General features: G+C 40.5%; 1 protein-coding gene across 1 annotated transcript in view; it reads left to right on the top strand.

Annotated features, from left to right (window-relative positions):
* Positions 1-12,453, top strand: part of LOC111144434 (CUB and Sushi multiple domains 1) — a 1,720,260-nt gene that overhangs the window by 1,556,864 nt on the left and 150,943 nt on the right. Inside the window, exon 41 of the mRNA XM_022498737.1 lies at positions 7,490-7,678. Coding sequence (XP_022354445.1) covers positions 7,490-7,678 — 189 coding nt within the window. The remainder of the gene's footprint in view (positions 1-7,489; positions 7,679-12,453) is intronic.

The following is a 12,453-nucleotide window of genomic DNA, read 5'->3' as shown; positions in this document are numbered from 1 at the left end:
CTTAAAACTTGAACAATATTTATGATGAATTCATGCCTTTCTTTCCTATTTTTATGTATCTGGTCTCTTGACCCTCTAGCTATTTCTATTGAAGCATAGTCTATTGAAGTATGAACATTGCGTTCATGATCATCATTTTAAACTTGTTTCTTATAAAGTGCCGTCCGTTACTCGGTTGGCATGATCTTGATGTGTGAGTCAACAAGAAAGATGTGCATAATTACAATGTCTTCCATAAACTTCCAATTAAGTGATTTATCTCCATTGATCTCAAGAACTTTTGAAAAGTCTTCTCCATTTTAAATATTTTTAATACTGAATTCAAAATTGAACTTTTCTTTCCTTTTTGGCCTCGAAAAATCAAATACAAATTCCCATGAATTTACGTGAAAGTTTGGGAACTATAGTATAGTTTTGAAACTACATTTTATCTTACATAACGCTAACCTCTACAGTTCAAAAATACTTTTTGTTTTATTTCTTTTGATATTTTCCAGGTAGGGTTATTTAGGCCATATCTACCCACTTTTAAAGCTTTCAATTACTCGAATCCAAAAAGAATGGTCTAAAATAAACACATACACACACACAGAGTCTAAATAGAAATTATCTAGACAAGAGGTCATATGTTGCTGCTGTTGGCTGGCACAATATTATTATATATATTTTCTCTAAAGATTTCATTTATATGAGAGACACAGTGAGAGAGAGCACAAGCAGGGGAGCAGCAGAGGGAGAAACAGGCTTCCTGCTGAGCCAGGAGCCCAATGCAGAGCTCGATCCCAGGACCCTGGGATGATGACCTGATCCGAAGGCAGATGCTAAAAGACTGTGCCACCAGGCGCCCCCAGATATTATTTTTTAAATTTAACTTTTAAATATTTAGAATCAGATTTCATACAATTTGTAAAATATCCATAGATCCACTTTCCTGTATCTTGCAATGTCAGAATCTGCAAACTTTCAGTTCGTGTTCACACAGAGGGACAGCTCCCTCAGGTGTCCTAGTGATGGCCCCCACGGAGGGGAAAGGCATTGATTTCAAAAGTTTCCTTTAGTCCCTGAAAGCTTTGATCGCTGATGCTGCCTCTGTGGCCTTTAAATGTTTTATTTGGTGAATTCTCATCTAGGCCAAACATCTGGTTGCCTGAGTCAATGTTTTATTTACTTGATGCCTGACTCTAAGTATCCACGTCAAAAAATAAATAAATAAACAAATAATTCCTAAGAAAGATATCCTTTTATTGTAGGCAATTAATTTCCTATAAATTAGAGCTGTAAACATAAGTTAAATAAAACGAATGGGAACATGAATTTGAGGTGTTCCAATTTCTTGAAGGGTATCATATCTGGCAGGGATGACAATTTGGGAGTTTATCAGTGTTTCTCATTTTATAAAACTTATAAATGGGCAAAATGACACCGTTCTGACTTGTATGTCACATCAAAATTCCTAGGTCCTACTTGAGATTTATAAGTTAAGCTTATAATTAATACCTCGTACGAAGATGCGTAAGTCATCAGATAAAACTTATTCTCAGCGATGTCTCTGCCATATCCCTTGTTCTGAAACCCTGTCATTTATTTATGGCCGTGGAAAGGTTAAAAATGGTACATTGGATGTAGCTGTCTAAAAGTTAAATGACTTTTACAGAACTTGAGATATGGAAGGTGAGAAGCCGTGTTGAATAAAATTGCGTTCATGTGCCCTATTTCTAAGTCAAAGGCTGAAAACAGAAGGGTAGCATGAATATATTTATCAGTTCTTTAGATTTTGGAAAATATAGCGGACATCAGGAAGACCACGGCACGATTCCACTGGCACTCCCATTGCACACCTGTGATTAGACACACGAGGCCGCATTGCTTGAGATTGATAGATGTAGATAATAGTTATTTTCCCAGACCCAAACAAAGGATTCCCTATGGAAGATAAAATCCAGTGTGTTTCCTCTTTTCATAAGGGTGTAGGCTTATTGTTACTGAGGTTTTCATAATGTTTGTGAAATTTGGGGTCATTAAGAATTTTAGTGACTTTCTTTTGCTTTCGGATTTTGTAAGTCAACATTTGGAGAAGTTGAATATTCCTCTCTCTCTGTGTCTCTTTCTTACATTAGCATGTAATAATATCATGCCAGAAAAGAACTAGGTAATTTTAATTACTTTAGCACTAGGGAGTAAAAACGCCTTCTTTCTTCAAAGATCTACTCTTCTTCATTTTCCTTTTGCTCTAGGTACTAAGCACCTTTTTTTTTTTTTTTAATTTATTCATTTATTGAATCCTAAAACTGTGGATTTGAGTGAATTGATTCTGGGAGAAAAGAGATGTTGATTTGTAGAAGCAGATTTTTTCCCCTTTAGGAGGAAAGGCAATCAAACTGCCTCTGTGTGCAGTGAGCAGCTGACGGTACCTTCGAGCCATCCGTGCAGACTCACCAACTGTCCCTGGCCGACACCACCGCACTTTTCTGCGTGAAACTCCTGTGCTTCTAGAACGGAGTAGCTCTCCTTACTTTCACAGTGACATTCTGAGCCGCCCTGCGTTAACAGGAAGAGCGAGGCTGGCGTCTCCTCTGTCCTTCTCCCCCATCTACGTGTGGGAATCAAGTTCTCAACAGGCAGCTCTTTCTATGGAAGATTATCTCACATTTTAAAAAAATGCTTAAAGCCGTGGACAGCTGGTAGCTGCATCCATTCCCATCCCATCTCGGGCATCCTAGTTCAAGAGGCAGAAAGTGCCCCCCGCAGTGGTGGTCCGCCTTGAAAGCTGACCCGCCTTCTCCTGCAGATAGTGCGGATTTGCTTTTCCTTTTGCGGGTTGGCCGAAAGGAGAAGTAACGGTCTCAGTCGGCTCCTCCCTTAGGAGACCGTCCATCTGCACCCAAACGCACTGGACAATACATGTCAGCTGTGTCTCCTGGGTGACGGCATCTCAGGTGAGATTTGCTGCGTGCTCCCCAGTCGGTCCTCCCCAGTCGGTCCTCCCCAAGCTTCTGAGGCGGTCGAGGAAGTGGATTCTCAGGGCAGTGTGTCGTCCCTGGGACCCCCAACAGTTCCTGTTGATTAAAATCAGACATTTCTCCACGAGAAAAGTCGACTGAGCCCTCCTCCTTGGTCGCTCGAAGCACGAGACCCGATCATAGTCGCCGTCTGGAGCAGGCCGCTTGGCTTCCCACCCCAGCCGGGGCTCCGGGCAGCCCGAAAAGCATGGGATCGGCTGCGACCTTAGCGAAGGTGGAGGCCGGCTTCACCAGGAGGGACTGGGGTCAGGGAGTTTATATAACCGGGAAGGAGCACTGACTGGGGTGGGGAGGGGGTGATCTGACTTCCAAGTGAGAGCCAGGGTCATTACCTTGTTACTCGGGGAGAGAGATCTGCCGTCCCAGCCGCCCTAACAGCCGGTCTAGGACTCAGGGAGCTCACGTGCAGTGCCCTCGGGAAATCCTACCAGCTGCCATGTGGCTTAGGTGCTGCTGGGCCCCCAGCCGGGCTTTTTCTCAGGGCGGGAAGTCGCACACCTGAGGAGGCTTCAGAGCCGCGCTCTGCGTAGAGGTGGATGCGTCTGCAACCTTCCCTCATGGCACAGGCTGTGGCTGCGAGCGGACACGTGGGAGTCTGTGGACACGTGGGAGTCTGCGTGCACGCGGGTTAACCGCTCCTTCACGTGACGACTCATTAGGAGTCTCTATTATCTGTTCCCTCGTTGGTAACATATTGTCATAATTGAAGCTGGTGTCGGTGCCCCAGGGGCACTGCCGAGTGTGCACAGGATCTTCCAGGGAGGAGGTGCCGTGCAGGACGGAGTTTTATTCGATCCTTCCCACGCAGTACCCGCCGTCCATCGAACACGTGTGTGCGTGTCTGTGGGTTTACTAGCAGCTGTGCCATGTGTTAGAAGACGCATATCTCCAGCAGAGTTTATTATATTTCAAGCAAAACAAGAGTGAGAACACACTGCTGATCTCATTCTGAAAGAGTCTGATGAAGAAGGAAACCGGCTGCTCGTTGAGACACAGTATGGGTGGGATCCTGTTCTTTTCATGAACGTGGGTCCGTAAAGTAAATTTAGACCCAAAGAACAAGGGAGCAAGCAGCACGTCACACACCGTGGGTATTTGCTGAGCCATCCGGCCGCGGCTTTCAGTGTGGGGGCTCTCGGGAGCGGCGGGCAGCCTTGCTGGGTGTTGGCCAAGTTGTTGTGGGGAGGAAGGGGCACAGTAAGGGGAAGAGAAGAGGAGTGTGTGTGTGTGTGTGTGTGTGTGTGTGTGTGTGTGCACGTGCGTGAGTGAACGTGTATGCACCTGCCAGTGTGTGTGTGTGTGAACGTGTGGGGGGTGCTTGTGTGCAGGTGTGTACGTGTGCACATGCTCGCGTGTGTGTGCTTCTGTGTGTTCACGCGTATGTAGTGGAAAGAGAGGGAGACACGCTGATTTGGGTTGATTGTCTGTCCGAACAGTCCCTATCTTCATACTCACTGCACAGTTTTCTCAGCTTCTAGTTTTCAAGCAGGAGGTGGTGAGTTCATAAAGCAATTGGTAATGACACACATGCCGTTAGTCTGTGAGGTATGTTCCTTCAAGGCAATTTTTTTTTTTTTTTTTTTTTTGGTATAGGTTAGAATGCTCTTTTCTTTTGGACAGCTCTAGATATTTTTTTCTCTTGAAGTCTGGTACTTTGTAGGAGATTCCACAGTCAAATATTATAGTTTATAAGATGAAGAAGAATAAAATTAGATAACACCTTTGTAGGCTGTGCGAATATTGTCTTGATGCTAGATTGCAAATCCCAAATTTGTGAGCTAAAAGCCCCTTTTCTTTTGCAAACAATTATTAGAGCTTTGAATTTCATTAATAATTGTGATTATGGTGCCGGAAGAAGTCCTTAACTAGGTAATTTCTCCTTCTCATGGTCTTAGGAATTCCGTGTTATAATGTAGCCTCACCAAAAAGCAGCCCCAGGAAACTCATCATATTATTGGAAAATTTTTGATTTTTGTATAAAGGAAAGTTTTATCTCCATACTGAGTTCTAAAAACCTCCATTCAAAAGAGGATGGTGAGTTAAGAATCCTTCAGCAACTTCTTTCCTCTTAGTATCCCTATATCGTGCATGTAATTCCCTATTAATAATCAGATGTGCTACAAATAAAATGGAATAGATTTTTAGCACACCGCAGTTTATAAAGTCCCCTGCCTGGACCACCCTATGAGATTTCCACTCTGACCTTATAGAGCAGACAGCCCTCCCTCCTCCTGTGCTAGTCCAGGGGACATCTGAGCAGACTTGTGGGACAGGTGGATTCCTGCATGGCTCCCTGGGGGGGGGGACTTTGTCTCCCTCCAGGTTCTTCCTTGTTCCACACCCTGGGGGAGCCAGTGCCGGGCATTATCTCCAGCTGCTGAAAGACCTTTGCATTGATGCATCTCCTGATTTCTGCTTCCTGCTTGTGGTCATGCCTGAGCTGTTTATCTGACTCTTGTCCGGACACATACAATTGCAAATATCAAAATAAGTAATGAAATGAAATTAAGGATTTTTTAATCTGCAAACTACAGAGAGGGTTTAACTATACTGTTTAACTATAGTGTTACAATTTAAAATGTATTTCACGATTCTGGAATTTGCAGAAACACTGTGTGTCAACTTCACAGGATCTTCATTATATTGAAAATGTAAATATGATTTATTGCATAAACTATTTTATTAAAAAGATTGTACTGAGAGTAATTGCTTGCACAGTAATTGCTAGCACAGAACTTTAAAAAGTTCTACAGGAACTTTTTAAAAAAAATAGTGTTATGCCCGAGTTTTCGTGTCTGAGAGACCACCAAGGAGCCGAGCACCGATGCAATCACACGAGGGTTTATTTGACAAGCTTAATCTTGGGCCCAAGTATACCTGGCACAGCGGAGTAGGGACTTGGACCCCGAACCAGATTACAGTCAGAGTTTTTAAGGCAGAGTAGGGATGGACTCCATGGTGGGTGAGGACAAAGGAGATTATGGATGATGTAAGTCTCTAAGGAATTTTGGAAGTGAGGTTTCCAGGACCTTGAGGGGCTAGCTATTGTTGGGAGAAAGGTTATTTATTACCAATAATAAAAATCTTCCCGTGAGACCCTTTAGATGTATCAGTGGGCCATATGCTTGGGAATGATTATCGACACTATCTTGGAGGTTTAGAGATAAAGTTTCCTAAAGGTATTGTTAAAGTAAACTTAAACGGGATTCTGGTCGGACCTGTCGGGGTAGGGGGTCAAAACCTCAAGGTGAGGGCAGTTGAGTCCCCAGGGGAGAGTCACTCTATCTGTTTCAAGGGCTTGTCAGTAGGTAAGGAATTTTAATGATTTTCTTCTGCCTCTGTTTCCCACATCAGCTAAACTTGAGGTGGGATGGCCTTAATTTTCTCAGCCTCCACAATAGAAAACAGATTTTTTTTTTAATTTTTTTTAAAAATTAGAAAATGGAATAGATTTTTTTTAATTTTATTTGTGATGAACAATTAACAAATCAAAACATAAGAACCACATTATTTCTTAGTCAACAACACTTAGACTGGAGTGCTAGTATAATTTTCTTTTAAATTAGAAGGAAATTAGGTCCACATTCTCCTGACATTCTTTATAGGCAATTTTTACTATCATTTGTTTTACTTTTTAAAAAAAGTCAATTCACTGGGGCACCTGGGTGGCTCAGTGGGTTAAGCCTCTGCCTTCACCTCGGGTCGTGATCTCAGGATCCTGGGATCGAGCCCCGCATCCGCATCGGGCTCTCTGCTCAGCGGGGAGCCTGCTTCCTCCTCTCTCTCTGCCTGCCTCTCTGCCTACTTGTGATCTCTCTCTGTCAAATACATAAATAAAATCTTTAAAAAAAAAAAAAAGTCAATTCACACCATCTACTTTTCTTCCGAGGTAAACCACCATCAAATGTATTGTTCCAGCTTCTAAAGCACGCAGTTAGCTACTTATTAATTGGAAGTTGTTATAATTCTGTTACTGCTAATTAGCTGTTTTACTTAGGATGGTGAGTGGCAACTTGGAGAAGATACGTTTTAATACTTACTGAAGGGGCACCTGAGTGGCTCAGTGGGTTAAAGTCTCTGCCTTCGGCTCAGGTCATGATCTCAGGGTCCTGGGATCGAGCCCCGCATCGGGCTCTCTGCTCAGCAGGGAGCCTGCATCCCCCTCTCTCTCTGCCTGCCTCTCTACCTACTTGTGATCTCTCTCTCTGTCAAATAAATAAATAAAATCTTTAAAAAAGCCCCGCATCGGGCTCTCTGCTCCGTGGGGAGCCTGCTTCCTGCTCTGTCTATGCCTGTCTCTCTGCCTGCTTGTGATCTCTGTCTGTCAAATAAATAAATAAAATCTTAAGAAAAAAAAAAAAAAAAACTTACTGAAAATGTTCGTCTTAAGAAACCGTATGTGATCACAGCCTTCTGCATCCCAGACTACCTTAACGTCTTACGCGCAAGCTTCATTCTGTCCGTTCCAGCCTACGAGCTCCAGAACTGCCCGGACCCACCTCCTTTTCAGAATGGTTACATGGTCAACGCGGACTACAGCGTGGGACAGTCCATCTCATTTGAGTGTTACCCTGGGTACATTTTGCTTGGCCACCCAGTCCTCACCTGTCAGCACGGGATCAACAGAAACTGGAATTATCCCTTTCCAAGATGTGACGGTAGGCTAATCGTTCTTGGCAACAACTTAATTTTTCATGTGTATAGTAGTGTGTTAATTATTAAATAGAGATATTTAAAAATCCTTTCATTTACTCAACAAATATTGATTAGGAATCTATTACATTAAACTCATTCTACTTAGTATTTCAGGAATATATCATACGCCAGTAAATTAATATGCATAAACAGGCCTTGCCCTCATGGAAATTATAAAGAAAACAATGTAATAAATGCAAACATGTATAACACAAACCAGACCCAAGGACAGTGTTTGGATGAATTGCATGGAGAAGGATGGCGCTGGTTTGCGAAGTGACCAGGGACATCTTTATGATGGGGGTAGTGCTTAGAATTACAGTCGTCCCACCAAATTATGGGATTAGTGGAGGAAAGGATGCTTATAAATTTTACCCTGGACTGTTTTTTCCATTTTTTGTTGTTAAACTTTTACAATAATCATATATTGCTTTTATATTTAAGAAAACTAATTTTATTTTTGTAGTGGGCCTTGAAGTATATATATATGATTTTTCTACTCAGAGATGGGGTATCCAGGGTAGAAAAAAATAGTGGAAGCAAAGACAGGGTGTAGACACTGTCTTAGGAAAAAAATAGTGCATTTCAATAGTGTGTGATGGTCAGTCAGGGTTTCTTGATAGACGTGGGGATCAGGTGGTGATGGAGGGAACTCTGGATTCATCAAATATCCCTAGTCTGAGCAAGAATTACTTCTCTGAAGCTTCTCTTTGACTACCTGATATTTTAGATGATTTTGAAATTTTGGTAATATCAAGTTGAAATTAATAGACCAAGTGCTTTGTTTATGAGACAAGCGTATAAAACAGAAAAGTTCCTGTAAACCTAATATTAGAACATTTAATACAGAAACCTTTGAGTGAAAAAATAATGAAGGGGTACCTGGGTGGATCAGTGGGTTAAAGCCTCTGCCTTTGGCTCAGGTCATGATCCCAGGGTCCTGTGATGGAGCCTGGCTTCAGGCTTTCTGCTCAGCAGGGAGCCTGCTTCTGCCTCTCTCTCTGCCTGCTTCTCTGCCTGCTTGTGATCTCTGTCTATCAAATAAATGAATAAAATCTTAAAAAAAAAGAAAAAATAATGAAGTTTTCAACTCTGTGGCCCTCTGAAATGCTAAACACTTATATCCCACCAGGAATATAGGAAAGGCAACTTGGCTGTGTTTGAATTTCTTCTGAAAAAGTAAAAACAAAACAAAACTACTGTTGGACTTTTTAAATTATATTTTTCACCTGTATTTTTCCATTCTATATTATTATTAAAAAAAACTGTAAAAAACTTTAGCTGTATTTTTAATTCCTTACCTTAAAAAAAAGAAATAAAAATTAAATTGCCCCTGTCTAATGCAAATTAAATAACATATAAAACAACATTTAAAAAAATTACTTTATAAAACTAATATAGCAGCAGTATATCTAGTGCTTTTTATTAAAACTCTTAAAAACCTCTTTTTACTACTCTCCATTTAAAAATTCATTTATTTGCATATCTATAAAATACTTTGAATTATCACAATTAAACCCTTTTCTTATTTGTAATTTTCACCTGAGTTCTTTGTATTCATATGCACATGGAAGACGGCTTGGCTTGATATTAAAAAGTAGAATTAAACATTTAAAAAGGCTTCATCACTTTGTCAAGGTCTGTTTTCAAATATAGAAATAGCCGCTGGCTTAGAATTATTCTGTGAGCGTGAAAGTAACAAAGTGTATTGTTTGTGATGTAGCCCAAAGGGGGTGCGCCTTGTATAATGATGTTGTGATGTGTCACACTACCCAGAGGTGGCCAGACAAGCTGAGGGCCTGCAGACTCCAGCTGAAAGACTGAGAGCCGCCCCAGACCATCCTGAGCTTGGACGACTGACTAAGACGGCTCACAGAACTCACTAAGCTGGTGGACTCTGCTTGTGGTTTATAAGAAGGAAAGGGCATGTGAAAATCCTGGGGAAAGAAGCCCAGGTTAGAGTCTGGGAGGCTGCATCACTGATCTCAGGGACTGAGGGGTGACAGTGTGCCCGAGTATCACCAACCTGAGAAGCTCCCTGGGTCTTAGTGCCCAGAGGTTTTAACTGGGGCTCCCTGAGGCAGGTATGACTGATGGATGGATGACCTGATGGTTGATGTCAGCTTCCGGACCATCTGATACCTTGTAACTCAAAGACGGCAACTTAGAGTCCATGGTTGGTCTTTCCGGCATAATCAGCCCATCCTGACACTACCGGGTATGGCCAGCACCCACATGAGATAAAGACACGGCCACCGGGTGTGTTCTTAACCCCCCTCCCAACCCACAGCCCCCAGAATAGAAGCCTAGACCTCTCTATGGACAAGGTCAAATTTTTTACTACCCAAGTATTTTTACCATGATATCTCTCTTCCTATCTATAATGTCATAGACAAAATAAAAAACAAAACAAAACATAAAATTCAAATAAAATTATATCATAAAGTGAATTTTCTAGGCACCAGCCAATGTGTATTTAATATCTTCTTCATATTGGATAAAACACACACAAAAAATAAGCGGAGGGTATTATTATATAACAACAGTTATTTTATCTGTTTTATTTCATATATATATATATATATATATATATATATATATATATATATATATATTTAACATTATAATGTATTCGTAGCCCCAGAGGTACAGGTCTGTGAATCGCCAGGCTTACACACTCACAGCACTCACCATAGCGCACACCCTCCCCAGTGTCTTTGTTCGCGGACTACGATGGGCTGTAAGATGTCCATTCATTGGTTACGCTCCTCACAAGACATGGGCAAACTGCTGATGATCGGGGATGCTCACCTCAAGTGTATTTTATTAATTCACATTGGATTTCTAGTTCAGACTTATTCTTGGTATGTAGGACAAATGTACTGGAAACAGTCTTCAAAGTTCCAACCCTGTAAACCTCCGAAGAATCTCAGAATAGATGAGAGATACTTGGGAAAAAACAAAACATAGAAACTTTGAATAGCTTCTGGCATCTTCAGTAAAAAGTGAACAATTTAGACAATTAAGAGTCAAGAATTCTGAATCTTAAGGCATCCATCTTCATAAGCATATATTAAACCAATTCATAGGTATGTGACAGTATTAATATATTTATTGTGTAAGGATTTATTATGTAAAGTTGGTGTATTCTAAATTCATCCAAAAACTATCTGGACTAAAAGTATGCTATCTATTAAAATAAAAAAGAAAAAATAGGTCTCAAAATGACTTGAGAAATTAAGACATTATTTTTGTCAGTAACATAATTATATAGAAGTCTCAGTTTAAAAGATGGGTTATAATTGTTAAAATATGGTTAAAAAGACTTATTAGTCTACTAAATGTAATTTGACAATTAAATATGCATCTGTACTTACACAGTTTAAAAATTTTAGATTTTTTTGTTGACTTAATCTTTTATCACTGAAATATTTATGTAGCTATACATTTACGATTTTTTTTTTAAGTTAAGCACTGTCCTAATGTTGCTCAACTTAAAGTGCAGTAATAACTGGTAGGAACTATGTGGACAGAGATAATTACCAGGATAACTTAATACGTTGCAATTAGCGTGTTAGCAACTTCCTTCAGACTGACAGATTTTGTAAGCAGAACACTGTTTGACTGCATAATTGACATGAGAAATTCAACCAACCCAAGGATGTTATTATATACATAATTTTTAAAATGAAGGTTTATCAAGTTGATTGATGAATAAATAATCTTTTCTAATAGTTTAGAATAAAAATGGCATCCTAAAGAATATATTTTTTACTTATATTTATAAATATTTATAACATTTATATATATTATAATATGTTATATATTGTATATACTATTTATGATATGTATATAAAATAATATTTATCTTATAAATATTATTTTAAATATTTCCATTATGAAACAGTCCCTAAGATAGAGTACACTATGTCTCTCTATCTTAAAACCATCATAAGGAAACCAAAGTTATTGAAGGAAAAAAAAAAAAAATAGGCCAAAAATACCTGTAGAGTTCCACACATCCGGCAAGATCAGGCGTTCAGGTCCTGGTTACGTTAACAGTCAAGAGTTTAAAATTCATAAACACTCATGCCAAATGTAGGTACTTGTTCACTGCTGCAGGCTTTTCTTCAGCCTCCTGTTAGAGGGTAGGCAGAAATCTTAATATAATCCTGGAGAAAACCATCTGTAAATTATCTATAACTGTCCTGGTGGATATTTAGGGCTTTTAAAATTTAATTTCTGATTGAAATCACTTAAGCTCTTTCTATCCATCTCAATTCAGAGACAGTCACTTTGTACACATTTAAGTGGAGGAAAAGCCCAATAAAGACATGTCTTGGCGCCCCTTGACTTTTCCCAAGTGGAATGAAGTGATGGTGAGTCTCCATGTCCCTGTGCTGAGGTCCAGCCTGGCCACCAGCTCATCTGCCAATATCTTCTGGCCCTGGTTTCCCATGGGCAGGAACGGGTGAGACACACCCATCACTTTTTGTATGAACCACCTAAACGCTCACGTCCTCAAACCACGGTGAGGTGAACAGAATCCATGGTGATGTGGCAGTGATGCCCCGTCCAGTGGAATGGGGTAGGCAGTGAAGATGAGGTGGGGGACATTTTACATATAAGTAGGCACTGAACAAACTCCACATTGAATGACACATTCAGGTAAGACATCCCCTCCATCATCAGTCAGTGTACCTAATGCTGGCTCTAGAATTTGCTGCAAGTGGACAAC

The sequence above is a fragment of the Enhydra lutris genome, unplaced genomic scaffold (assembly GCF_002288905.1).
Source record: "Enhydra lutris kenyoni isolate GAN:26980312 unplaced genomic scaffold, ASM228890v2 scaffoldscaffold11, whole genome shotgun sequence".
Taxonomy (NCBI): domain Eukaryota; kingdom Metazoa; phylum Chordata; class Mammalia; order Carnivora; family Mustelidae; genus Enhydra; species Enhydra lutris.
This window is presented reverse-complemented; position numbering and strand designations above follow the sequence as displayed.